The sequence below is a fragment of the Myotis nattereri genome (genome assembly GCF_964212035.1).
Source record: "Myotis nattereri genome assembly, chromosome: 1".
Lineage (NCBI taxonomy): Eukaryota > Metazoa > Chordata > Mammalia > Chiroptera > Vespertilionidae > Myotis > Myotis nattereri.
Genome location: NC_138075.1, coordinates 1430418 through 1455110, shown reverse-complemented (window position 1 = coordinate 1455110; position 24693 = coordinate 1430418). Strand labels below are relative to the sequence as shown.

Genomic DNA, 24693 nt, shown 5'->3' with positions numbered 1-24693 from the left:
CTGCGTCACAGGCAGAGGTCCTGCCTGCCACTGACTTGTCCCTGCACACAGTCCACAGGGTCCGCTTTGTCACGTGTGTCTGCCACAACAATGACAAGTTTTAAGAAAAGGGGACAGGGATGGTGCTAGACCCTAGGACACCAGCTGGCAGGCGAGCGGGTGCTGTGTCCCGTGCGGACCCTGTGTGGCCGCCGCAGCAGGGGCCCGGCCGCGCGGGGGGGACGCACCTCTGTGGCCTTCCGAGTTGTGGTCTCGTCCCCCTGTGCTTCCCTAAGAGCCTGTGTCCTCGGACGCCCGCCTCGGTCTGCACGGCCCTGCGGCCCTGTGCCCGCCCTGCGCTGTCTCTGGCTTTGCTTGTGGAGATGTCCACGTTTCAGGCCTTGGAGGAGTTAGTGGCACTGTCTGCCCAAGTCAGCCCAGCTTGTGAGCGAGCAAGAGAATGAATGAGTGAGTGAGTGAATGAGTGAATGAGTGAGTGAATGAGTGAATGAGTGAGTGAGTGAATGAGTGAGTGAGTGAGCGAGTGAGTGAGCGAGTGAGTGAATGAGTAAGCGAGTGAGTGAGTGAGTGAATGAGTGAGTGAATGAGTGAATGAGTGAGTGAATGAGTGAGTGAGTGAGTGAGTGAATGAGTGAGTGAGCAAGTGAGCGAGTGAGTGAGTGAGCGAGTGAGCAAGTGAGTGAGAGAGGGAGTGAATGAGTGAGTGAATGAGTGAGTGAGTGAGTGAGTGAATGAGTGAGTGAGCAAGTGAGCGAGTGAGTGAGTGAGTGAGCGAGTGAGCAAGTGAGAGAGAGGGAGTGAATGAGTGAGTGAGTGAGTGAGTGAATGAGTGAGTGAGTGAGTGAGTGAATGAGCGAGTAAGCGAGTGAGTGAGTGAGTGAATGAGTGAATGAGTGAGTAAGCGAGTGAGTGAGTGAGCGAGTGAGTGAGTGAGTGAGTGAATGAGTGAGTGAGTGAGCGAGTGAGTGAGCGAGTGAGTGAGTGAGTGAATGAGTGAGTGAGCAAGTGAGTGAGCGAGCGAGCGAGTGAGTGAGCGAGTGAGCAAGTGAGAGAGAGGGAGTGAATGAGTGAGTGAGTGAGTGAATGAGTGAGTAAGCGAGTGAGTGAGTGAGCGAGTGAGTGAATGAGTGAGTGAGTGAGTGAATGAGTGAGTGAGTGAGTGAGCGAGTGAGTGAGCGAGTGAGTGAGTGAGTGAATGAGTGAGTGAGCAAGTGAGTGAGCGAGCGAGTGAGTGAGCGAGTGAGTGAGTGAGTGAATGAGTGAGCGAGTGAGCGAGTGAGTGAGTGAGCAAGTGAGTGAGTGAGTGAATGAGTGAGTGAGCGAGTGAGTGAGCGAGTGAGCAAGTGAGTGAGTGAGTGAATGAGTGAGTGAGTGAGTGAATGAGTGAGTGAGTGAGCGAGTGAGTGAATGAGTGAGTGAGTGAGTGAGCGAGTGAGTGAGCGAGTGAGTGAGTGAGTGAATGAGTGAGTGAGCAAGTGAGTGAGCGAGCGAGTGAGTGAGCGAGTGAGTGAGTGAGTGAATGAGTGAGCGAGTGAGTGAGTGAGTGAGCAAGTGAGTGAGTGAGTAAGTGAATGAGTGAATGAGTGAGCGAGTGAGCGAGTGAGTGAGCGAGTGAGCAAGTGAGTGAGTGAGTGAATGAGTGAGTGAGTGAGTGAATGAGTGAGTGAGCGAGTGAGTGAATGAGTGAGTGAGTGAGTGAGCAAGTGAGTGAGTGAGTAAATGAGTGAGTGAGTGAATGAGTGAGTGAGTGAATGAGTGAGCGAGTGAGTGAGTGAGCAAGTGAGTGAGTGAGTGAATGAGTGAATGAGTGAGTGAATGAGTAAGTGAGTGAGTGAGTGAGTGAATGAGTGAGTGAGTGAGTGAATGAGTAAGTGAGCGAGTGAGTGAGTGAGTGAGCAAGTGAGTGAGTGAGTAAGTGAATGAGTGAATGAGTGAGTGAGTGAGCGAGTGAGCGAGTGAGTGAGCGAGTGAGCAAGTGAGTGAGTGAGTGAATGAGTAAGTGAATGAGTGAGTGAATGAGTAAGTGAGCGAGTGAGTGAGTGAGCAAGTGAGTGAGTGAGTAAGTGAATGAGTGAGTGAGCGAGTGAGTGAGTGAATGAGTGAATGAGTGAGTGAGTGAGTGAATGAGTAAGTGAATGAGTGAGTGAGTGAGTGAGCAAGTGAGTGAGTGAATGAGTGAATGAGTGAGTGAGTGAGTGAATGAGTAAGCGAGTAAGTGAGTGAGTGAGAGAGGGAGTGAATGAGTGAGCGAGTGAGTGAGTGAATGAGTGAGTGAGTGAATGAGTGAGCGAGTGAATGAGTGAGTGAGAGAGGGAGTGAATGAGTGAGTGAGTGAGGTGAAGGCACCCTGTCCTGGGCGCACAGAGGGCCTGGGGTGCGGTTGGGCAGGACCGCCCTGCTTGCTCTCTGAGTGGTGGAGCCCTGTTTGGGAAGTTATTTTTTTAAATATGTGAATAAGTTCTATTTTTAATTTATTGATTTCAGAGAGGGAGGGAGAGGGAGAGAGGGAGAAACATCAGTGCTGAGAGAGAATCATGGATCAGCTGCCTCCTGCACGCCCCCTACCTGGGATCGAGCCCACAGCCGGAGAATGTACCCTCGACTGGCATCGAATCCGGGACCCTGCAGTCCACAGGCCGGCGCCCTGTCCACGGAGCCACACCAGCGAGGGCCACACGTGGGTGTTACTCAGCCTGGAGGGCCTTGCGGCAGCGCGTTGGCCATGGGTCGGGGCACACGTAGGTCTGTGGCTTCGCTAACGTCTGGAAAAGGACTTTTTAAACGGCAGGTGCAGGGCGTGGCCAGATGCTGATGCCACTGACAGGGAGCGCCGCCTCCCACCTCGGGCGTTGGGGTTGGGGTCCCGCAGAGGCCGTGCGGCCCTCGTGGTGTGGCCTGCGCTCCTGGCTGGTGATGACGATGCACGCAGCTCATGGTCCCCTCCCGGTGTCTTCTACGACGTGTCCAAGTCTCTGCCGCTTCCTTCTTTAATTAAAGGAAGTCTCCAATTACAGTTACCTTCCGTGTTTCCGCGGGAGCTTCAGGTGCGCAGCGTGGCGGTTCCACGGGCACAGGCCTTGCCAAGTGCCCGCCTGGCATGCAGAGTCGTGACAGTGTTTAATATGTTTCCATTGATTTTCAGAGAGAGGGAGAGAGAGAAACATTGATGAGAGCCCTGGCCGGTGTGGCTCAGCGGATAGAGCGTTGGCCTGTGACTGAGGGCTCCCGGGTTCGATTCCGGTCAAGGGCACGTACCTCGGTTGCAGGCTTCTCTCTGGCCTGGGCCCTGGTTGGGGCTCGTGCAGGAGGCAGCCAATCGACGTGTCTCTCTCACCTGGATGTTTCTCTGTCTTTCCCTCTCTCTTCCGTCCTCTCTGAAATGAACGGGAAAATACCCTCCAGGGAGGATGAATAAAAAAAGAAACATCGATGGGAGAGGAGCACCATCAGCGGCGGCCTCCTGCACGCCCCCCACTGGGGATCAAGCCGCAACCGGGCCTGTGCCCCGACCGGCACCCACACTGCGACCTCTTGGCTCCTGGGTTGACGCTCAGCCTCCGAGCCAGGCCGCCGGCTTGACGCTCTTTTCGCCGGGTTTCCTCCCCTCGGCTTACACCCCGGCCACTGTTCTGTGACCACCAGCCTGTACGTCCAGCCCCTTGCCTTTCACTCGCCCCTCGTGCCCGGCGCCGAGCGGCTGTGCTGCGGGCTGCTGACTCACGGTCGGCTCTGACCGTTCTCCGTCTGTTCTGGACTCGGTGCCGTCCGCTGGGACTTGCACCTTTTTCTCCCGCTCTGCGCGAGCTTTCCACCGAGCAGAGCTTTACTTGGGTGAAGCTGAATTTATCCAGCTCCCATTTCCATCGCCCGTGCACCTGGCCGCGGCTCACAGCGCCTCTGCAGGCGGAGGTGTCCCCGCTTCTCTCAGTGTCCCCGCATTCGGGCTCTCTGCCGGTCCCCGGAGTTTAAATGCAGCGTGTGGAGGCCGACGGGAAAGGCCTGCTGCGGGCCCTGCAGTTGCGTTGGGCCGGCCGGCCGGGCCAGGCCCCTCCTCGCTCACTGTGGCCGCTGCCCTCGCAGCTTTCAGCTCAGATTCTGCCCTGGTTCTTGTTAGATTTAGGTTTTTCCTTTTTTGCTTTGGAGCCACTGTAAACGGAATTTAAACATCAGCTTCCTTCCCGGCCGGCGTGGCTCAGTGGCTGAGGGTCGACCCATGAACCAGGAAGTCAGGGTTCGATTCGGGTCAGGGCACAGGCCCGGGTTGCGGGCTCGATCCCCAGTGTGGGGCGCACAGGAGGCAGCCGATCGATGATTCTCTCTCGTCATGGATGTCTCTCTCTCTCCCTCTCCCTTCCTCCCTCAAATAAAAAAAATACATGGAGCTTCCCTAGTGAGCACAATGTTTTAAAAGCGGGCTTCCAGGTGCTAGCTGCTGCTGTGGAACGGCGCTGCTGATCGTGTGCTGCGCTTGTAGGGTCTGCCGAGCTCACTGGCCCAGGAGCCGCTCGGGGCGCGGGGTCCGCCGGCAAGAAGCGCCGCCCTCCCTCCCCCTGGGCCCTGCGCGCGCTGTCAGCTCCGCGGGCTCCGTCCATCGCACGGGGATGTGGCCTTGGTCAGGTGTTTCTGGCTCCGTCGAGGAGGGTTAGGTCTTCCTGACCCGGCCTGGCGACTGGCGATGATTGATTTCTGACGGGGAGCCAGCCCGGTGTCCCTGGACACGCGTGTGGCCCCGGGGCCTCGCCAGGCCGCTGCTGGGAGGGTCCGTGTGGGGCCGTGCCCGCTGTGTGCGGTGCTGAGCGGCCCGCTGCTCCCTCCGCCAGGGGCTCCGGCTCCCTGGGTCTTGTTTTCTGGAAGATCTGACGTAGAGCTGGTGCCGTTTCTTCCTTAGCCTCTGGGTCAGTTTGCCTGGGTCTCTCCTGCGGACGGTTTCTAGCTGTCATCTCACCTTAGTGGGCGCGGCTGTTCAGACGGTGTCTTCGTCCCGGGGGGCGTGGGCGCCTGCGGCCAGGTTCTCCGAGCTCGTGCACGGCGTCTCAGGCTGTGCTCACCCACCGTGTCCGCGCCGTGCGGGCAGCCCTCCCCTGTGCCCAGCACACCCAGCTTTTCTTCTTCCTTCGTCGGCGGAATCTTCCCCAGGAACCGGCTTTTGGGTTGGTTCCCGCTCCTGGTCTCCGCCTTCCCCGTGGGTCTGACGGGCGCTTTCCTCGTGTCCTCGGGGCGGGTTGAGGCCTTTCTCCCGGGGCTCAGGCGTGGCGCCCGCGGCTCTGCCTGGCGGTGCCCACGAGCTCCCGGACGGGCCCCGGCACCTGCTGCCTGTCACTGTGGCCTGTGGGTCGCGAGGGTCCCGGGAGCTTCCCGGCCGCCGTGCCAGGGGGACCGTTCCCTCCGGCTGACCCAGTGCCTTAGACGTGCTCACGTGGTTTTGTGGCCCAGGCGGGGCCTGTCCTGGTGGCACTAACCCCTTCCGTCCCTCCCCCCGTCCTTTCCCCTCGTAGCCCCACAGCCTCGCGCCACTCTGGTGCCAGCAGGCGCTGTGCCCGTGGCCCGGCTTGTCAGGCCTCCGCCCGCTCCTGGGGTTCAGGTGCCACCGTGGGGACCGAGTGAGGCTCTGCGGGCGGGAGGCCTGGGTGTCCCGACTGGGACACGGGCGCTGGGACTCGGTCAGGCTGACGACCGGGTGGGAGAGCGCGCCAGGGCTGCTGTGAGCGCGAGAGGCCTGCGGCCTGGCCCCTCACGTGGACGTGGGCCGCACACACCCTCCCTCCCCTGTCCTGGTCGGTGCGCTGGGGACCCAGCCGGTGCGGGGGCTTCCTGGGAGGTGGGCCTCCTGGGACAGCACCCGCCGGTCAGTGCAGACCCTGCCGCGAGGCGGGTGGGCGTGCAGGCCTGTCCCCCAGGCCCGCCCTCAGGGTGGGCACCATCCTTCTGACTGGGTGTTGCCCAGAACAGAGGGTGCAGGTGAAGCTGGTGGGTCAAGGAAGGCTCCCAGCCAGTGGGCGGGTGGGCGGGGCCCTGACAGATGGGCGGGGCCTCGGGGTGGGAGGCTGGCGCCCTCAAGCGGGGGCACTGGCAGCCCGGTCTCCTGCCTGCCCACAGACCCTCACCCAGTCACCTCTGGGACCCTCGGAGAGGGCGCCTGGCTGACTGCCTGGGGTGCTCACCACTTGCGGGGACCCAAAGGGGGTCCTGGGCTGGGGCTCCTGGGAGACTTGGTGGCCCGTCTGCCGTGGTGACTGTGGAGCTGGAGGCCAAGGGCGGAGGGTGGTGGTCCAGCTGTGGCTGGGGCCTTTCTGGGCTTGAGGTGCATGGGAGGGCGCGGGCACCACCCAGGCGGGGGGAGGGGGCGGGCACCGCTCAGGCGGGGGGGGGGTGGGGCGCGGGCACTGCTGAGCCTGCCTGTGCCCTTGCAGGTTGTGCAGCCTGACCTTGAAGAAGCTGGTGGTCTTCAAGGAGCTGGAGAAGGAGCTTATCTCGGTGGTGATTGCTGTGAAGATGCAGGCGAGTCCTCCCTACCCCGCCCCCCCCCCCTCGTCCTGGGCTGCAGAACACCCCCCACCCGGGCTGGAGCGGGCGGCTCCGGGGGCAGCAGGCGCGAGTGTGTGCCGGCAGCAGGGAGCCTCGGCCGGGCGGTTGCCCAGAAGGCAGTCCTGATGCTTCAGCTGGGACCCTCCTGGGGCGCATCCTGTCCCCTGAGAGAGCAGATGGGCCTCCCCCAGGGCGGCTGACTCTCCCTGTGCTCGCACCCTGTGCCTGCCACCCCTGCTCCCCCCAGGGCCCGGCCCAGCGGCTCTCCCCTCTCACTCTGGGGCCCTCGTGCTCATGCGGCCCTCAGCATCCCGGCAGGGGGATAGGTGACAGGTGTCAGGAGGGCCCCTTCGTGGCTGTGGGTGCCCCTCCTGACTTCTCGGTCCTGAGGCAGATGCCCAGGGGACGCGAGGGCCGAAGACCAATGTTCCCGCACGGCCCTTGGGAGCTGGGACCCGCTCCCCAGCCCGGGCTCAGAGGGTCCCCTCCCTGAGACGCTGAACCACACGCTGTCTTCCGCCCAGGGCTCCAAGCGCGTCCTGCGGTCCCACGAGATTGTGCTGCCCCCCAGTGGACAAGTGGAGACGGACCTGGCACTGACCTTCTCGCTGCAGGTGAGCCTCCAGGTGCCTGGAGTGTGGGGAGGCTGCAGGCCGTCCTCCTGGGGGGGCGCTGGACGGTCGTTCTCCTGTTTGGAGCAGACGGGGAGGAGCACCTGGGAGCTCAGGGTGCGAGTGCAGACCCTTTGCCGTGGGCCGTGCGTGTGGCTCGGCTCACCCTGGACACCCCAGAGGAAACAGACGCCCCTGACTCTGTGGAGTCCTGACCGGCCCGACCTGTCCCGCAGGGCAGGGTCCCGCCTGCGTGCCTCTGGCCGTGTGGGACCCAGCTCGGGCTCCAGCGGCCGTCCCATTGAGCCCCCTTCCCGCCGGTCCATCTCACACCCACTGCAGCTCCTCTCACTGCGTGAGGGAGACAGGGAGACCCCGAGAGCCACCTCCCACCCTGGCCTGGCTCTGCCGGGCGGCCGCGGACCCCGCTCTGACGCCCACAGCACATCTGGGTTCTGTGTTGGTGTTCTCTGGGGGAGGGGCAGGTTTGTTGGAGTATAATTTACGAAGTGTACACTTCATCCTTTTTTAAAAAATACATGCACAGCCCTGGCCAGTGTTGCTCATTGGGTAAAGCGCCAGCCCACACACCAAAGGGTTACAGGTTCGATTCCTGGTCTAGGGCTTGTACCTGGGCTGTGGGTTCTCTCCCCGCCCCCGGTCGGGGCTCCTGCAGGAGGCAACCAGTCGATGTGTCTCTTAGTCAATGTTTCTCTCTCTCTTCCCCTCCCTCCTTTCCACTCTCTCTAAAAAGCAGTAGAGCCATAGCTGGTGTGGCTCAGTGGGTAGAGCGCTGGCCTGCGGACTGAAGGGTCCCGGGTTCGATTCCGGCAAGGGCACATGCGCGGGTTGCGGGCTCGGTCCTCAGAAAGGGGCGTGCAGGAGGCAGCCGATCAGTGATTCTCATCATCGATGTTTCTCTATCTCTCTCCTTCTCTGAAATCAAGAAAAACATATTTTTTTAAAGCAGTGAAACGCATCTTTGGGTGAAGATTAACAACAAATAAGACGTGCACGGTGTGAGCACACGGAGTCAGTGCAGGACAGTCCCCTGCCCGCTGTGGGTTTTAAAATACATTTGTATTGATCTCAGAGAGGAAGGGAGAGGGAGAGAGAGGAACATCCACGATGAGAGAGAATCATTGACCGGCTGCCTCCTGCACGCCCTGTACTGGAGATCGAGCCCGCAGCCTGGGCACGTGCGGAACTGAATCTGGGACCCTCAGTCCGCAGGCTGACCCCACCCAGCCACCCACTGTTTTTATCGTTACCCAAGGACGTGCTTTTTTAAATTGAATTTTCAAGAGAGGAAGGGAGAGGGAGAGAGCGCGGGAAGCATTGATGTGAGAGCGAGACGATGATTGTTGCCTCCCGCACGGGCCTGATGGGGTGGGACCTGCAGCCTGGGATGTGTCCTGACCAGAATCGAACCCGAGACCTGTCTTTGCAATGAGACATTCCAAATGCCTGAGCGCCCCGCCCCCCCATCCCCCCCCCCCCCCCCGTCAGGCCCATCCCCCCAACTTTTGAGATTGGTTTTCATTTGTGAGCTTTAAGAAGGCCTGTGAGCATTTTCCTCTGACACATGTGCTCTGGGGTCCTGAACCCCCACCCGCTGCAGCACGTGGGGGCACGGGATGCCCGGCCGCCTGCCCTGGAGGAGAAGGTGCTGGTGGCGGTGGCCCCCCGTGCCCTCAGCAGCCGCACATCTGCCCGCTAGTAGCTGTTCCTAGTGTCGGGGTGAGCGGCAGTGACCTCCGCGCTACCCCATGACCTGGGGGCCATGAGCCCTGGCAGGTGGGGGGTGTGGACCGCAGCGTGGCCCCTCCCCACAGTACCCCCACTTCCTGAAGAGGGAAGGCAACAAGCTGCAGATCATGCTGCAGCGGAGGAAGCGCTACAAGAACCGGACCATCCTGGGCTACAAGACGCTGGCCGCGGGCGCCATCCACATGGCCGAGGTGAGGCGCCCTCTCTGGGCTCTGCGCCCCGGCTGGGCAGCTCCCGCCTGGAGTGGGTGTGGCCTGTGCCTCCAGGAAGTGTCCCTGCCAGGGCCGCCCCGGTCCCCCCTGGGCCCTTGTCCCGAGGGCACTGCAGCACGGGCGGCCCTCGCGGGCGGCGTGGTGTCAGGGTGGCTGGGGGACGGAGAGTTGGAGGGGTTCCCTGGTGAGGAAACGGGATACGTCCCGCTGGAGCCACTCCCTGCCGCCACCTGTGCTGGGGGACCTGTGGGAGCTGCGGCCTGGGCCCGGGGGCGGGGGGGGGTCCGGGGGGCCCCGGGGCCTGTTCGGGTGCCGTGGGTGTGCCGCACCGGCAGGGCCACCGCAGTGGCTGGTCTCCATGGCCCTCACGTACCTGCAGGCACAGCCTGTGAGTTGGTGCTCGTGTGGGAGCTGCTGTCCACACCGTGTGCTTCTGGGCAGCTGAGCTGGGGACCCTCCTCCCTGAGCCTTCAGGCCCTGGTGGCTGAGCCTGGTGCCGGCCACCCAGCTGGGCCCAGCATGCTCCCTCCTGGCCCCTCCCCCAGCCCCGTGTCCTCCCTCCCTCCTGGCCCCTCCCCCAGCCCCGTGTCCTCCCTCCCTCCTGGCCCCTCCCCCAGCCCCGTGTCCTCCCTCCTGGCCCCTCCCCCAGCCCCGTGTCCTCCCTCCTGGCCCCTCCCCCAGCCCCATGTCCTCCCTCCTGGCCCCTCCCCCAGCCCCGTGTCCTCCCTCCTGGCCCCTCCCCCGGCCCCGTGTCCTCCCTCCTGGCCCCTCCCCCGGCCCGGTGTCCTCCCTCCTGGCCCCTCCCCCAGCCCCGTGTCTTCTCTCATCCTCTTGCCCACGCACGCCCCTCTTCCTGCTGGCACGGTGCCGCCCCAGGTGATGCAGCGCCCGCCCGAGGGCGGCCAGGTGCTGAGCCTGTGCAGCAGCGTCAAGGAGGCCTCCGCCAAGGTGGCCGAGATCTGGATCTTCTCCCTGTCCAGCCAGCCCATCGACCACGAGGACAGCGCCATGCAGGCCGGCCCCAAGGCCAAGTCCACGGGTGAGTGCATCCGCCAGGGGCCCCTTCCCTGCCTCCTGCCACCTGGCCGTCCTCCCGGGTGGCTGTGGGCCTCCCAGCCCTGCCCGCAGAGGCCGTGGCATCGTCCGTAAGCAGAAGCCGTGGGGTTGATCGAGGTGCCTTCCGGGTCTGGGCACAGGTCCTCGCATGGCCTGTCACCACCATCCCTGTTAGGGCCATTGTCCCCGGGGGGTGCGGGGGCAGGCGGGGGGCCCAGTCCAGCCTGAGATGCTGGCTGAGACCTGTGCTGGGCAGGAAGGGCCGCGGGGGTCCCCAGAGGGTTGGAGGGGGCACGTGGCGGTGGAGAAGCGCAGCCCCCCCTTCCGGGCCAGGGCACCGGGCGGAATCCGAGGCCCCGGCCCCCGTGCTCTGTTCGCAGACAACTACTCCGAGGAGGAGGACGAGAGCTTCTCCTCCGAGCAGGAGGCCAGCGACGACGCGGCGCAGGGGCAGGTAGCGGCCACGCGGGCGGGGCCCCAGCAGGACCCCCAGCTGCGGTGCGGGCGGCAGGGGTGGGGGCGAGGCGCAGGGGCACCTGGGAGGCGGCCCCGTGGGGCGGGGGGCCCTGCACCGGCCGCCTGGCCTCAGCCCCTGTCCCTGCAGGACCTGGACGAGGACGACTTCGACGTGGGGAAGCCCAAGAAGCAGCGGCGCTCGATAGTAAGAGCGGCGTCCATGACCAGGGTCGGTGGACACGGCTTTCCTGACGTTGGGGAAGGGGGGCGGGGCCCCAGGAGGGTCGGGAAGTGACGTCTCCTAGAGACGTGTGAAGGTGGGAGTGGCCACGAGTGGCCGTGGCCGTGGCCTGGCGGGGTGTGCGTGGCGCTTTGTGAGCCAGCTCCCCCGGCAGGCGCGTCACGTGGGGGCCCCAGGCTGCCCCCGGCTGCCCAGAGGGGACTGGCAGGGCTGTCGGCCTCCTGGCTCCGCGTGTCGCAGAAGGTCCCACTGGTCCCAGTCCCGGGCGCAGCTGCCCCCCAGCTGTGGATGGGGAGCTGGGGGGCCTCCTTGTGTAGGGCTGCCCCCCACCAGGGCGGGCTGAGAGCAGCCAGAGCTGCGCACACACCGGCCAGCCCACCGAGGGGCCAGCCGGGGGCCCTTCAGGACGGGCAGTGGCCGCAGCCACACCTGCGTGGGCGCTGGGAGAGCCATGGAGGTGCTGGGGGGGAGCGGCAGGGGGGTTGAGGTGCCCGTGGCGGAAGCCCCTGCTGCTGAGCTCTGGAGAGCACGTCCACGGGCACAGGTGGCACGGGTGTGAGCCTCGCTGGGGCGTGCCGTCTGGCCCACGGGTCTGAGTCTGCTGTCCTCTCGCAGCAACAGAACTTCAAGCAGAAAGTCGTGGCGCTGCTGCGCCGGTTCAAGGTGTCCGAGGAGGTGAGCAAGCCCCCTCCCCCTCCGCCCCGTCGCCCTGCCCGCGCTCCCCACTGGTCTTACCTCAGCGCTTTGTCTGTGGGGCGGGTGGGGTGGGGACCCCTCAGGCTGCAGCCGAGGCCCAAGGAGACCCCCTGCTTTGTTTCTTGAATTTTCACTCAAGGACCAGACCTAGGGGCGGGGCGTGCGTGCCTGAGCCCCGTCCGTGTGGCCGTCACAGGGCCCAGCCCCGCGTAGTCTCCCCACAGCCCGCCGGCCATCCTGTCGGTCACACCCCAGGCGCCTCTTCGCAGGAGTCGACCAGCTGTCCTCAGACTCCCCTGGAGATGCAGGGGCCCAGAGCAGACGCAGCCGTGGAGGAAGCAGTCAGAGGACTCGTGCCCTCTGACCTCATGACCATCCTCAGGGCTGGGGGTCGGGGGCCAGGCTGCGGGGCCGTCAGGGGAGCACAGGTTGGAGTTCAGGAGCAGGTCCCGTTCGGGGTGCTGATTCCCTAGGGCCATTTGGGGAAACGGCTCTCACAGCTCAAGGAGCAGGCAGCTGGACATCCATGTGCCCCCACGCCTGCACCCCCCACGCTGGCCCCCCCACACCTGCACTAAAGCCAACGCAAGGTGGATGGAGGACCTGAGTGTAGGGGCTGAAACGATGAAACTCCTGCTGAGAGCACGTCGGGCGCGGCCTCTCGGGGTGAGACCCGAGAAACACCGCACCGGCCGGTGGCTCAGCGTCAGAGCATCGTCCGGAGGCACCAGGGCTGTGGGTTTGACCCCACGCAGGGCACGTACGAGAGACACCAGTGAGTACGCGGGACGCACAAGTGGACGGCAGGTCGATGCTTCTCTCTCTCAAATCAAAAAGAAAGACGTGAACCAGCCCGTGAAATAGAACGTTTTTGCAAGTCACGTCCGTGACGCGCACTCAGAACACAGCAGGGCGACTCGGAAAGACGCTGCCACGAGGTCACCTGCCGGAGGAGCAGTTTGGCAACGGGCTGACCCGCATTTTCTTCAGAGAAAGTGCACGCGGACCCAGGACCTGTGGAGAGGTGCCTGGCGTCCTGGCCTCGGAACGCAGACCCAGCCACGGAGATGGCAGGTGGCCCAGCACGCGGAGGGCGGGGACACAGGACGTGGGGGTGCGGCGCCCGCCCAGCCTGGGGTTTGCCCATGAGGGTGACGTGCACACGAAGACCGGCCCCTGTCCCGCAGCTGCGTGTAGAGATGCTGGCACACCCCACGCCATCGCCAGGATGGGCTAATGGGTTCTCCGTGCCAGGGCGCAGCTGGCCGTGGAAGGGTCCGCTGGCGGCAGACACGGCTGCAGGGCTCCGCCCGCTGGGCCTGATGCAGGGCCCGGGAGAGGCGGGCCTCGTGGGAGCCTCCTGCACCCCCAGGGGGTGGTGGCTATGCAGAGCACACGCCTGCGCCAGCCTGCACCCTGGTCGGCCGTCCACGCTGCAAAGGATCCTCCATCCGTGGGTCCCTGATCGCCCAGTGCCTGGGGCGATTGGGCAGTGGAGCGGCTGGAGGGAGGGGCACCTGCGGCTCCGTGCCCTCTGCCCTTTGCCTTGCAACCACCCTCCCCAAGCCTGGGCCACCTCACACCTCTGTCCTCGCTGCAGGTCCTGGACTCGGAGCAGGACCCCGCAGAGCGCGTCCCCGAGGTGGAGGAGGACCTGGACCTACTGTATGACACCTTGGACATGGAGAACCCCAGCGACAGTGGCCCCGACCTAGAGGATGATGACAGCGTCCTTAGCACCCCTAAGCCCAAGCTCCGGTGCGCGGGGGGACCGGACGAGGCGGGGGGGAGGGGGTGGGGAGGAAGGGGGGGCTCAGGCGTGGGCCAGCGTAGAGGGGGACAGCACGCGTGGAGCCCACAGGTCCCGGGGAACAGCCGGGTTAGGTCACACTTGGAAAGCTGGATTCCGGGGGGTGTTGCCTGCAGGAGGCGGTGGGGACAGTGAGGCTGGCTGTGGGTGCTCCCAGGGTGCTGGCGGCCAGGCAAGGCGCCCTCACAGGAGGGCAGCCGGAGGAGAGGGCACACTCCGGGGTGAGGTGTGGCCGTCCCAGGCCCCTCCCTGCCTGCCGTGCAGCGAGTGATCCCGCCCTCGCTGGTCCACGTCCCCACGTGGCTTAGTCGCCAGGCGCTAGAAGTCCCGCCCATCATTCCAGTGCGCACTGCCCTCTGTGCCCAAGAACCTGTGAGGCCCTCCACCTCCACACGCCTCTGCCTGCGGACCGGCCTGTGGCTGCGTCTCCGACGGCGCCCTCTGTGCTGTCCTGTCCCTGCGAGCCGGCGGGGTGGTGGGGTGAGCGTCAGCCTGGGCGCAGTTTTCAGGGACACCGTCCATCTCAGCGGAGCAGGGCTCGGGCCGCCGGCCGCCGTGTCCTCCCTCGTGAGGTGGTTCTGGACGGGGCCTCTGGGGAGCTGCTCTGCCCGGGGGTCCCTGCAGGGGCGGTGCTGTGCCCTCAGGTGCGGAGGGTCCTGGACAGTAACCCCGCCCTCACTAGGCCCTACTTCGAAGGCCTGTCGCACTCCAGCTCCCAGACGGAGGTCGGGAGCGTCCACAGCGCCCGAAGCCAGAAGGAGCCTCCCAGTCCGGTAAGTGCTGGGCAAGGGCTGGGCGGCGGCCGCGCTCCCCACCGGCCAGCGGCGGGGGGCCGGCCGACCCCGTTGACGCTGCTGGGTCACTTACACACCGAAGCCGGAACCCAGCGCTCAGGTGCTGGCTCTCGTGTGGCCCAGCTCCTCGCCCGGCCAGGGGACTGCCCTGAGCCCACACCCCCGAAATCCCAGCCTGTCTCCCGGGTACCTCAGAGCCCGGCCTCACCTGATTTCCTCTCCTCACAGGCTGACGTGCCCGAGAAGACATGGGCCCCGGGGGGCAAGCAGCCCAGCGACAGCGTCTCAGAGCCAGTGGCCCACGTAAGCAGACACAGTTCACCCGTTGCTGGAGCACAGACCACAGCCCTCTGCTCAGGCCGCCAGGGCCACTGCGGGCCCGTCTCTGCGGACAGGGTGTGCCCGCCTGGCTGTGGGCCCGCCTGGAGCACTGTGATGGCTCCGCTGCCCCTGGGGTTCTCAGGAGGGTCCTGGGCTCGGGGCCATTGGGGGGTGTGGCGCTGGCTTCCCTGTGGTGCCAGGGCCAGGAGCACCGATGGGAGGTTGGTGGGCTTGGCTCAGCGCCCAGGGCAGCCAGCCTGCAGGAGGCCTGAACACACCCCCACGCCAGGGACCCCAGCGCGCACGCCTTTCCAGCAGCGTCTTCCTCCTGCAGAGCACGCCCACCCCTGGGGAGCAGCCAGCACCGCCCCAAGACAGCCCGGAGCCCGAGACCTCCGCCCTGGACGTGTTCACCGAGAGGCTGCCGCCCAGCGGGCGCATCACCAAGACCGAGTCCCTCGTCATCCCCTCCACCAGGTGACAGACCGCCGGGAACCGTCGGGGGGGGGGGGGGAGGGTCCTGCCCTGGGGGTGGACACCCCGCGGCCGCGGCTGCGATGAGACTCAGGGAGTGCAGACTTCCGGCAGCGCCCAAAGGCCCACACTGGCCCTGACACCCCCGGCTCCGGCTGCACCAGGTCCGCGGGTCTCAGGGCGGCTGGCTGCCTGCTCCAGGCGGGAAGGTCTTGGTGGCCCCATCGCCCGCCAGGCCGGTGCCCATGCGAGGCGCCGTCGGCTCTGCTGGGCGCGTGTGGGAGAAGCGCACCCTTTGAGCCCACGTGAGGCTCCAGGAGCGCCGGGCCGTGAGCGCCTGGGCCAACCGGCCTGTCGTCCCAGGTCTGAGGCCAAGCAGGCCGGCCGCCGGGGCCGGAGCACGTCCCTGAAGGAGCGGCAGCCCGCGCGGCCGCAGAGCGAGCGGGCCAACAGCCTGGACAGCGAGCGCTGCCCCGACACACGCAGCCACCTGCAGGTGGGTGCCTCTCGCCCCCTCTGCCCGCCCCGCAGCCCGACCCCTGGGCTCGAGGGCCCTGTGTGCCGTTTGCCTGGTGGCCTCTGCCCAGAGTTGAGTGCTGCCCACTTCTGGGTGCTGCCGGCGGGGGGTGAGGGGGCCGCTGTGGGGTCACCGCTCCGCCCGGTGTGGACGGGCCATGTCTCCAGATCCCCAGGAAGACCGTGTACGATCAGCTCAACCACATCCTCGTCTCCGACGACCAGCTGCCCGAGAACATCATCCTCGTCAACACCTCCGACTGGCAGGGGCAGGTGGGCCGGTGTCCGCCCGGGGGGAGGGGGTGGGGGCGGCCCGAGGCCCACCGTCGCCCTTGTCCCCAGTTCCTGTCGGACGTCCTGCAGCGGCACACGCTGCCGGTGGTGTGCACCTGCTCCGCGGCCGACGTGCAGGCCGCCTTCAGCACCATCGTCTCGCGGATACAGAGATAGTGAGTCCCCCATCGCCGCCGCTGCACCACCTTGGGGTCCCTGCACCGCCCCGGCCTGGGGGTCCCGGGGGCTGCGGGCGGATCCGGGTGGGGGTGCCGGGCCACGTGTGGCCTCGGGGGGCCTGGGGCTTGGGGGGCACGGCAGTCCCCGTGAGGACGGCCCTGAGGTGTCCGTCCCTCTGTCCCGCCCCCCCAGCTGCAACTGCAATTCCCAGCCCCCGACGCCCGTGAAGATCGCGGTGGCGGGGGCGCAGCACTACCTCAGCGCTGTGCTGCGGCTCTTCGTGGAGCAGCTGTCCCACAAGACGCCCGACTGGCTGGGCTACATGCGCTTCCTGGTCATCCCGCTGGGTGAGCGGCGCCCTCGCCCGGGAGCTGGGTGCTGGGCTCGGGCTCTGTTGTCAGAAACGCAGCGCGGGGCTTGGCTGGAAGCCGCCAACTCGGCCGCCGAGCCCTGCTCACTTGTGGAACCCCTGGCCCTGTCAGTCACGGGGGTGACGAGTCCTGGGGGACCCCTCCGGGCCCCGGGAACAGCCCGCCTCAGGGTGCGCAGCGCTGTGGGCCGGGCCAGACGCTGATGCTTCCCCGCAGGCTCCCACCCCGTGGCCAGGTACCTGGGCTCCGTGGACTCGCGCTACAGCAACTTCTTCCAGGACCTGGCCTGGCGCGACCTGTTCAACAGGCTGGAGGCCCAGAGCGCTGGTGAGGCGGGGTGCACGCCCCTGCCAGCCGGGCTGGCGTCTCCCGAGACAAGACCCCACTGCGCCCCCCTTGCTCAGCCCACCACCCCTGGGTGCCAGGACGGGAGGGTGTGAGCAGGCAGGGCCAGCCAGGACACTCGCTCTGCCAGACCCTGCGAGCTCCGCGCTTGGTGACCGTGCGCTGGGCTGGGAGAGGCAGGGCCTGGGACCCGGGGGGTCAGCCCTTCAGGATGTGGCGAGGGCAGCAAGGACCCACGAGGGGGCAGGGGCCTCGGGAAGCGGGCAGTGAATGGGCCCAGCACACGCCTCAGCCCTCACGACCCCGTGTGGCCTCGTGCAGTGCAGGACACGCTGGACATCGTGTCGAGGATCACACAGTACATCGCGGGGGCCAACTGTGCCCACCAGCTGCCCATCGCCGAGGCCATGCTCACGTACAAGCAGAAGAGGTGCCTGGAGGGCCCGCCCGGGGGGTGAGGGCAGGCGCGAGGGCACCCCCCCCCCACTGCAGACCCCCGCGTCCCGGCTCCTCGGGGACAAACCCCCTGGTCCACGGGCTGGCCCGGGTCCGGCCGCCCCGGCCTCCACAGCAGGACCCTCCCTGGCCAGGGCGCTCGGCAGGCTGGTGGGGCTTCCGTGCCGTGTGCTCCAGTTCCTCATGAAAAGCTACAAGAGCAGCTGTCACTGCTCCGCCAGCAGCCGGCACCCCGGCCGGGAGAGCAGCGTGCCCTCCCTGGGCAGGCGGTCAGCGGCGGGAGCCGGGCCTGGGTGCGGGGAGCCGAGTGCACAGCCAGCCTGGGGGTTAGGGGCCTGAGCGGCCCCTGCTGGGCCCAGCCTCGGGCCGGGTCCTCGGGGAGCCTGGGTCCGGGGCTCCCCGCTCGCTGGGAGGTGAGCAGCGCCAGCTGTGCAGCCGACCACAGCAAAGCCCTCTGCGCTGCGAGGGGGCGGGCAGCCTGCCGTGTTTTGCGGGACCTGGCTGGCCCGGGCTGTGTGCGTGATAACGTGTCCGTGTCTTCTCTCCTGGCGGCTTTCTGAAAAGGAAAAAGAACTTCGGTTTTGACTTTACCCTCAGGTACCGCTGTCTCTGGGTCTGCCCCGCCCCAGGCTGGTCTTCAGGGCTGTTTAGCATGTCAGCAAGTGGGTGCGTCCCGAAGGCCCTGCCCAGGCTCACCTCCTCCTGCCGCCGCTCCCTTGGTGCCCTCCCCTGGCCGGCAGGCGCCCTCCTGGGAGAGCCCCCGCAGGGCCGCAGGGTTGTCGGTCTAGGCGCCCCAGGAGGAGGATCTCAGCCCCCAGGCCCGTCCTGCTAAACACGCCTTAGGGGCTCGAGAAAGACCAGCGTGGTGCCCGCCGACCCCCCTCCCCCGTCCCGGGGCTGTGGCGGCTGTTTCCTGCTCGCTGGGCGCGAGGACCCTGCAGCCTGGGCCAGCTTCTCGTCTCCCCCAGTTGGCTGGTCTGAGCAGCAAACCAGGGTTTTGGGGGACCCTGGCCCTCCCCCGTGCCTGCCACCCTGCCTCCATGTTACAGGGGTGACACTGGTGCCCAGGGGTGGGGGGCTCCAAAAGCCCTGGATGGAGCCCAGCAAGGCCCCGCCTGCCGGCCACCTGCGTGCAGGTCTTGGAGGTCTGCAGGTCAGCCTCTGCCGGGACAGAGCGCACGCTCCTGCCCACCCAGGTGGGCACAGCCCTCCTGGCCCCTCTCCAGCCCCAGCCGGGAGAGCATCTGCCAGGAAAGCCCTGAGGCGATGCCTGCTGTGTGCACCCAGCAGCTCAGGCACAGGGTGCAGTGCCCATCCTGACCTACGGCCTCGCTGAGCAGCGGTGGCCGCCCCAAGGACAGGTTGAGGGTCTCCGTGGCAGCCCGTGTCACCCCTGTCCCGCCGGCTGTCGGGGGCTGATGTCTGCATGGCCAGAGACGTGGCTTGGCTTTGAGAGTCGGTCCGGCAGCATCCGTGTTGTGGGTCCCCAGCCGTCTGCCTCCCTGAGGGCCGCTCGAGAGGAGGGTTGGGGGACTGGCTTGCCGAGGTGGGTGGCCTGTGGCTGGAGCCCGCTGGGCACTGGCCGGAGCCCGAGGCCACCCGTCCGCCCACCTTGGATGCAGAAGCCGCTGGGCCCAGGGCTTGGGCTTTGCTGTCCGAAGTGGAGAAGCGGGGCCTTTTCTTTCCCGTGTCCCCTTCAGAGCAGTGACGGCCGAGTTGGTCCTTTCCGACGGGACAGACCAACTGTAGCCTCCTTAACCCAGCGTGTTCTGGGTGTTGTGCAGGGGTGGCCTGGTGGCTGGGGGGGAGGCCCTGGTCCTCAGCGCGGGCAGGCGGCCCTACACCTGGTGACACCCACAGGCCACGTGGGCACGACGGCCAACCCTGTACCTGCCCTGAGGCTCCCGGGTTTGGGGAAAGGAGGCAGAGGATCAGCTGGGACAGTGGCCAGAGCTGGACCTCAGCCAGGGGGACGGCCCCCGCAGGAGGAGGCAGGAGGCACCGCCGTTCCCGAGGCCCTGGAGCCAGGCCCGGGCCGACTTCGGTGTGACCTCCCGAAGGCCAGGGAGGAGACCCGCCTCCCCCACTTCTGGGCCTCAAGCCTGACCCCTGAGAGCCCTCGGCCCAGCCCCGGCCGGTGGCCAGGCAGCTGCTGCCGAGGGCTCCCCAACGGCCTCCGGGCCTGGGGGACGGGGAGGGGGTGGGAAACGCAGCTCCCGGAGCCTGTGCAGAGCCTGGCCTACACAGAGCCCCGCTGCCCGCGGCTCACGCAGCAGCTCGGCCGAGAGCTCGGTCTGGCTGTGGGCCGCCCTTGAGCGTCCCTGTGTTGGCACGAGGTGTGTGACCCTTGCCAGGCCAGGCCTGGGCACAGCCCCGCCCCCGCCGCCCCTCTGGTTGGCACCACCTTTCCCCGCCCATCCCGGGGAGAACCTGCCCCAATTGCCACGGAGGCCCAGATGTTCCCTTGGGGCTGGCCCTGGCCGGTGTGGCTCAGTGGGTAGGGTGTTGGTCTGCCGACTGAGGGTCCCGGGTTTGATTCCAGTCAAGGGCATGTACCTCCGTTGCAGGTCCCCGGCCCTGGTCAGCGGCCTGTGGGCGGCCGCCAGTCGATGTGTCTCTCGCGTCAATGTTTTTCTCGTCTCTCTAAAAATCAAAACAGCCTCCGGTGAGGCTAAGCCAGGGGTGGGCAAACTTTTTGACTCGAGGGCCACAATGGGTTCTTAAGCTGGACCGGAGGCCGGAACAAAAGCATGGATGGAGTGTTTGTGTGAACTAATATAAATTCAAAGTAAACATCATTACATAAAAGGGGACGGTCTTTTTTTTTTTTTTTTTTAGTTTTATTCATTTCAAACGGGCCGGATCCGACCGTAGTTTGCCTGGTGGAACACGGCCCCCCAGCTGTGCTCCCTTCTGCGGGCGCGCCCCCTGGGCCTGGCGGGCGGGCGGGCGGGCGCCGCCTCCCCTGAGTCGTGCCTTTCCTCCCGCAGCCCCGACGAGGAGTCCTCGCAGAAGTTCATTCCCTTCGTGGGGGTGAGTTGTGCTGTGGGGGGGCCCTGCCCAGGGTTCTCGCGTCCTGGCTCTGGCTGGGGCACTGCGTGGCAGTGGCAGATTGTGTCGGTCTGGTTTTGCGTTAAGTGGATTTTTCCAGAACCTTCGCCAGTATGAGCCTTTGAATCCCTCCTGTCTTAAAGCTCGTGACCTCACGTCTAGGTGACTGGCAGGCTCACACGTTCTGGTGCAGGCGCATCGGGCTCGGCCTGTGGCCTGTGAGCCGGCAGTCCTCCCCCTCCCCGCGCCGGGAGGAAGGGTGGCGCCGGGCCAGCCAGCTGCTCTCCCTCTGCTGCCCTGAGTTTCACAGCCCGTTGTCCACGGCGTGGCCTCCCTGGAGCATCGCCCTGAGAGCCGGAGGCAGCCCGGCGACGGGCCTCCCTCGGGGCCTCAGTCCAGGGCACCGTCCGGGACCTGCTGCGGGAACGGGCCTGCCCGCGGTCAGTGCAGCCGCCAGCCCCTCCACAGGACGCGGCACCGTGGTCGCTTTAAGCAGCCGCCGCACGTCCGCTCGGGCCTTGGCCGCCCGGGGGCTCTGAAGCAGCGCCTCCTGAGCCAGGCGCCCCAGCAGCCCTGGGCTCTGCCTGAGCGGGCGGGGCTCCCTCGCACCCATCCTGCCCTCCGCCGTGGCCTGGCGCTCACAGCCGGCTGGTTGGCTGAGGGCCAGCTGGCAGGCAGGGCCGAGAGGCTCCCACAGAGGCCATCGTCCTGAGCTCTGGCTGCAGCTCGTGGCCAGCCAGGGCCCTGCAGCCGTGGGCCTCCTGGGAGCGCAGGTGCCCGCTGCGTGCTGCCGCTGCCTCCCCAACGCCTCCGTGAGCGAGGGCCCTGGTGGCACCGCGCCACTGCCGACAGCTGGGCCATGCTGCCCTGCGCTGGGCTCCGCCCACGGCCAGGAGGGGCTGGGAGCCGGGCTGGGGAGCCCCACACCCCCCCTGCTGCCAGCGTGCCTGTTGATTTCCAGGTGGTGAAGGTGGGAATAGTGGAACCATCCTCGGCCACGTCAGGTACCCCCCCCCCCACCAGCCTCTCTGAGGCCTGAGGGCACAGCCGCCTCGGGGAGGGAGGTCCCCCTGGTGGTCCCTGTACGGCTTTGCGCACCTTGGGTGGCCCCCTCCACCCAACATGCCAGGGAGGCCTAGTAGCTCCCAGGCCCCGTCCCACCTCCCACGCACACCCCATCCCACAGGGCCGCCCCGCCTCCCTGCCACGGCCTGGCACAGCCCCAGGCTGCTCCGGGCTCAGCGCTGTCCCCTAACTCCTCCCCAAAGGAGACTCGGATGACGCGGCCCCCACAGGCTCCAGCGTGCTTCCGTCTACCCCGCCGTCCACGTCTCCCGCTGCCAAGGAGGCCTCGCCCACCCCCCCCTCCTCCCCGTCAGTGAGTGGGGGCCTGTCCTCCCCCAGGTAAAGGCGGTCACCCCACCCGTCCCTGGACGTGCTGTCCGCCTGGCTCCTGTCCACTCCCCTCACGCCTGACACCGCGCAGCTCGGATCAGAGAGCGCTGGCTGCCCCGGTGCAGGAACTGAGGGTCTGGGGGGGGCGTGGACAAGGATGCCGGGTCGTAGGGGTGGGCGCAGGTCCTGGGCTCGCTCAGGAGACAGACAGCTTCATCGGGGACAGGGCCACGCAGAGTGAGAACACAGGATGCCCTATCCACAGGCGGGGTTCTGGGGACCACCTCACGGGAGGTGAGGGGGAGGTCAGCAGCCCCTCGGGTCTTGTGAGCAGAACTCACACTGGCAACACTTGTGCGGGCCCTGGGGGCCTCTCGCCGCATGGGCCCTGAGGTCACGGCCGCCCCGGCTCCATGGGGCTGCAGCTGTGACGAGGCGCCTCCCGCCGGCAGCAGCCACGGGTGCGCTGTCCCACGGCGGCCGGACGGTGAGCCTCCCTCTGCTTCCCCAGCCAGGGCGTCGGCGCCGAGCTGATGGGGCTGCAGGTGGATTACTGGACGGCAGCCCAGCCCACAGACAGGAAGAGAGATGCGGAGAAGAAAGACGTGCCTTCCGCCAAAAACACGCTCAAGTGCACCTTCCGGTCTCTCCAGGTCAGCAGGCTGCCCGGCAGTGGCGAGGCCACGGCCACGCCCACCATGTCCATGACCGTGGTCACCAAGGAGAAGAACAAGAAGGGTGAGCAGCGGCTGCCGTGGGGCGGGGGGGGGGGGGCGCCATCGGCCCTTCCACGTGCCCGGGGCGGCGGGGTCCCCATGGGCGGGGGGCCCGGGCTCCCCCAGGCCCCGAGGAGCAGCAGGTCAGCACGGCCCCTTCTCCTCCTAGTGATGTTTCTGCCCAAGAAGACCAAGGACAGGGACGTGGAGTCCAAAAGCCAGTGCATCGAGGGCATCAGCCGGCTCATCTGCACAGCCAAGCACCAGCAGAACATGCTGCGGGGTGAGCGCGGCCTCCGGCCCTCGGCCCGCCCGGCCCTTGGCCCAGGGCCCGGTTCTGTCTGGAGCGGGCAGGCAGCCGCAGGGCGGGCAGCTTCCCACGTCCCCCTCCGCGGTGCCCTCGCTTTGCTGTGAAACGCCTGTTGCCCGAGCCGGGCTTTGGTCTCGTTGGAGGCCCTGCGTGCGCGACGGCTTTTCCAGTTCTGAGCAGTGGCTCCGCGACCCTCTGCTCCTCCCGAAGAGGCGCGAGTGGAGCTCTGGGTGCTCGGCCTGGGACAGAGGGTGCTCGGGGGGGCCCGTTCGTGGGCTCGGCTCGTGCTGGTGACCCTGGGGGTTGAGAACGCTGCCTTCTGCCCCGATTGGTTCCACCGGAGGATGCCTCCCACCCATCTGCAGACCCTGCTGGGCGGCAGGTGTGAGGACCAGCGGCCCCTGTGCCAGGGAGAGGTGGCCACGGGTGGCTCAGAGGGCAGGCGGCAGAAAGGCCTGGCCAGCAGGTCCTCTTCCCCCGAGAGCCTGGGGGGGTCTCTGGGGGGGTCAGGCCCCGGCTGGAGGGGTGGGCGTGCTGCTGGCCCATGGCAGGCGGGTCAGGCGGTCTTGTCCCCGCAGTCCTCATCGACGGCGTGGAGTGGAACGACGTGAAGTTCTTCCAGCTGGCGGCCCAGTGGTCCTCCCACGTCAAGCACTTCCCCATCTGCATCTTCGGACACTCCAAGTCCACCTTCTAGCCCTGCCCTCGCCCTGCGTGGCCGAGCCCGGGAGGCCCAGCTGCTATTCTGTTAACATTTCAGTTTACGACAGAGACAGACCCTGGAAACACAGCCGAAACCGTCTTAAGTGCGATTGTGCTACAACCTGGAAACTAACGGGGTGCCCCCCACTGGGAGCCCCCAACTGCTCTGCTTATTAACCAGACGCCCTGGCGGGCGGGAGGTCAGGCGGGCACTGTTGAGCTGGAGAATCCAGGAAGGTGTGTTTTGGCCTCAGGACCCCTAACACTCCCGGCGAGGAGGGCTCTCGCCTTCTCCACCTGCCCTTCCTGGCGGCCAGGACTCCGCTTCCCACGGAGCCGGCTCAGCCTGCGCCCAGGACTCTGCTTCCTGGCCCCACAGACTCAGAGCTGAGCGGCCAGAGGCCAAGGGCTGGCCCCCGCTGGCGGCATCCGGAGCAGAACCCAGGGGCAGCCCGCCAGCCCGGGCCCAGCTGCCCGCCAGCCCTGGGCCCGCACCACCCACTCGTGGTCCCAACAAACGCCAGCCCCACGGGCAGCGGGGGTCTCACAGCAGCAGCTGTTTTTAATGCTTTTAAATACATGTTACAATGTGGCTGCCAAACAAGTCCATCGCTCTTCTCACGTCCCGGGGCCAGGGCTGGGCACCGCCAGCAGCCCCCGCCCTGCCCAGCCACACCCGCCTCCATGACCCGCTCCCCCCGCTCCCTCGCTCCCTCGCGTGGCTCCGGAGACACCCGTCCGTGAGCTGTCCCTGCCCAGCTGGGCTCGCCTGGTGGTTTTCTCCTCCCTCCCCCCCAGCCCCACCTGCTGGCTGGGGGGCGGGGTGGGGGTACAGCAGCCCTGGGGTGGCCTGGGGAAGCTTGGGCAGGGTGGCTGGGCACTGTGGGAGCTGTGGGGACAGCCAGGGGACCCCCTGCGTGGAGCACCTCAGAGTTAGGGTTTGGGTCCTATCCTAGTTGGCAGCCCACCTACACCTTCCCACACCGCCAGCATCCTCCCGGCCCTGGCAGCCCCCCAGGAGGCTGTGGGCCCAGTTTCCTAAGGCCGAGAGCCATGCAGCTGTGCTCAGCAAGTGCCAAGTGCAGGGCCTCACCAGCAGGGGTCCCTCCTGGGGTGGGAGATGGCCATCCTCACCTGTGCCCTCCCTCCCTTCTCACGCCAAGGGCTGTGGGGGCACCAGCAGACAGGACACAGGCATGGCCGTGGGTGAGCCAGGCCTGGGAGCCGGTGGCAGCATGCTGGGCCGCGGCCCCGGAGAGCACCTCCGCTCAGTACACCTCCGGACGGTGCAGGGACCAGGGCCTGAGGCGGACCGGGCAGAACCTGGTGAGGCTGCCGGCCGCGGGGCCCACAGCCCACAGCCCAGGGCAGCACCTGCCCGGGCTCCACCCCAGCGGCCCTGCGCCCCCCAC

The 24693-nt window shown here is 66.6% G+C and overlaps 1 protein-coding gene across 1 annotated transcript; it reads left to right on the top strand.

Moving 5' to 3' along the window:
• The first annotated feature begins 6416 nt into the window (after window positions 1-6416).
• On the top strand, window positions 6417-23879 carry PACS2 (phosphofurin acidic cluster sorting protein 2). The gene is made up of 23 exons (XM_081097565.1): window positions 6417-6498; window positions 7050-7139; window positions 8972-9097; window positions 9995-10157; window positions 10555-10628; window positions 10779-10835; window positions 11487-11546; window positions 13168-13325; window positions 14060-14150; window positions 14400-14474; window positions 14827-14969; window positions 15330-15462; window positions 15651-15755; window positions 15825-15931; window positions 16128-16282; window positions 16523-16633; window positions 16973-17081; window positions 20098-20140; window positions 21120-21162; window positions 21427-21562; window positions 22065-22291; window positions 22439-22552; window positions 23158-23879. The coding sequence occupies exons 1-23, from the start codon at window positions 6493-6495 to the stop codon at window positions 23274-23276; spliced, it is 2445 nt and encodes an 814-aa protein (XP_080953691.1). The 5' UTR covers window positions 6417-6492; the 3' UTR covers window positions 23277-23879.
• The last annotated feature ends 814 nt before the right edge of the window (window positions 23880-24693 follow it).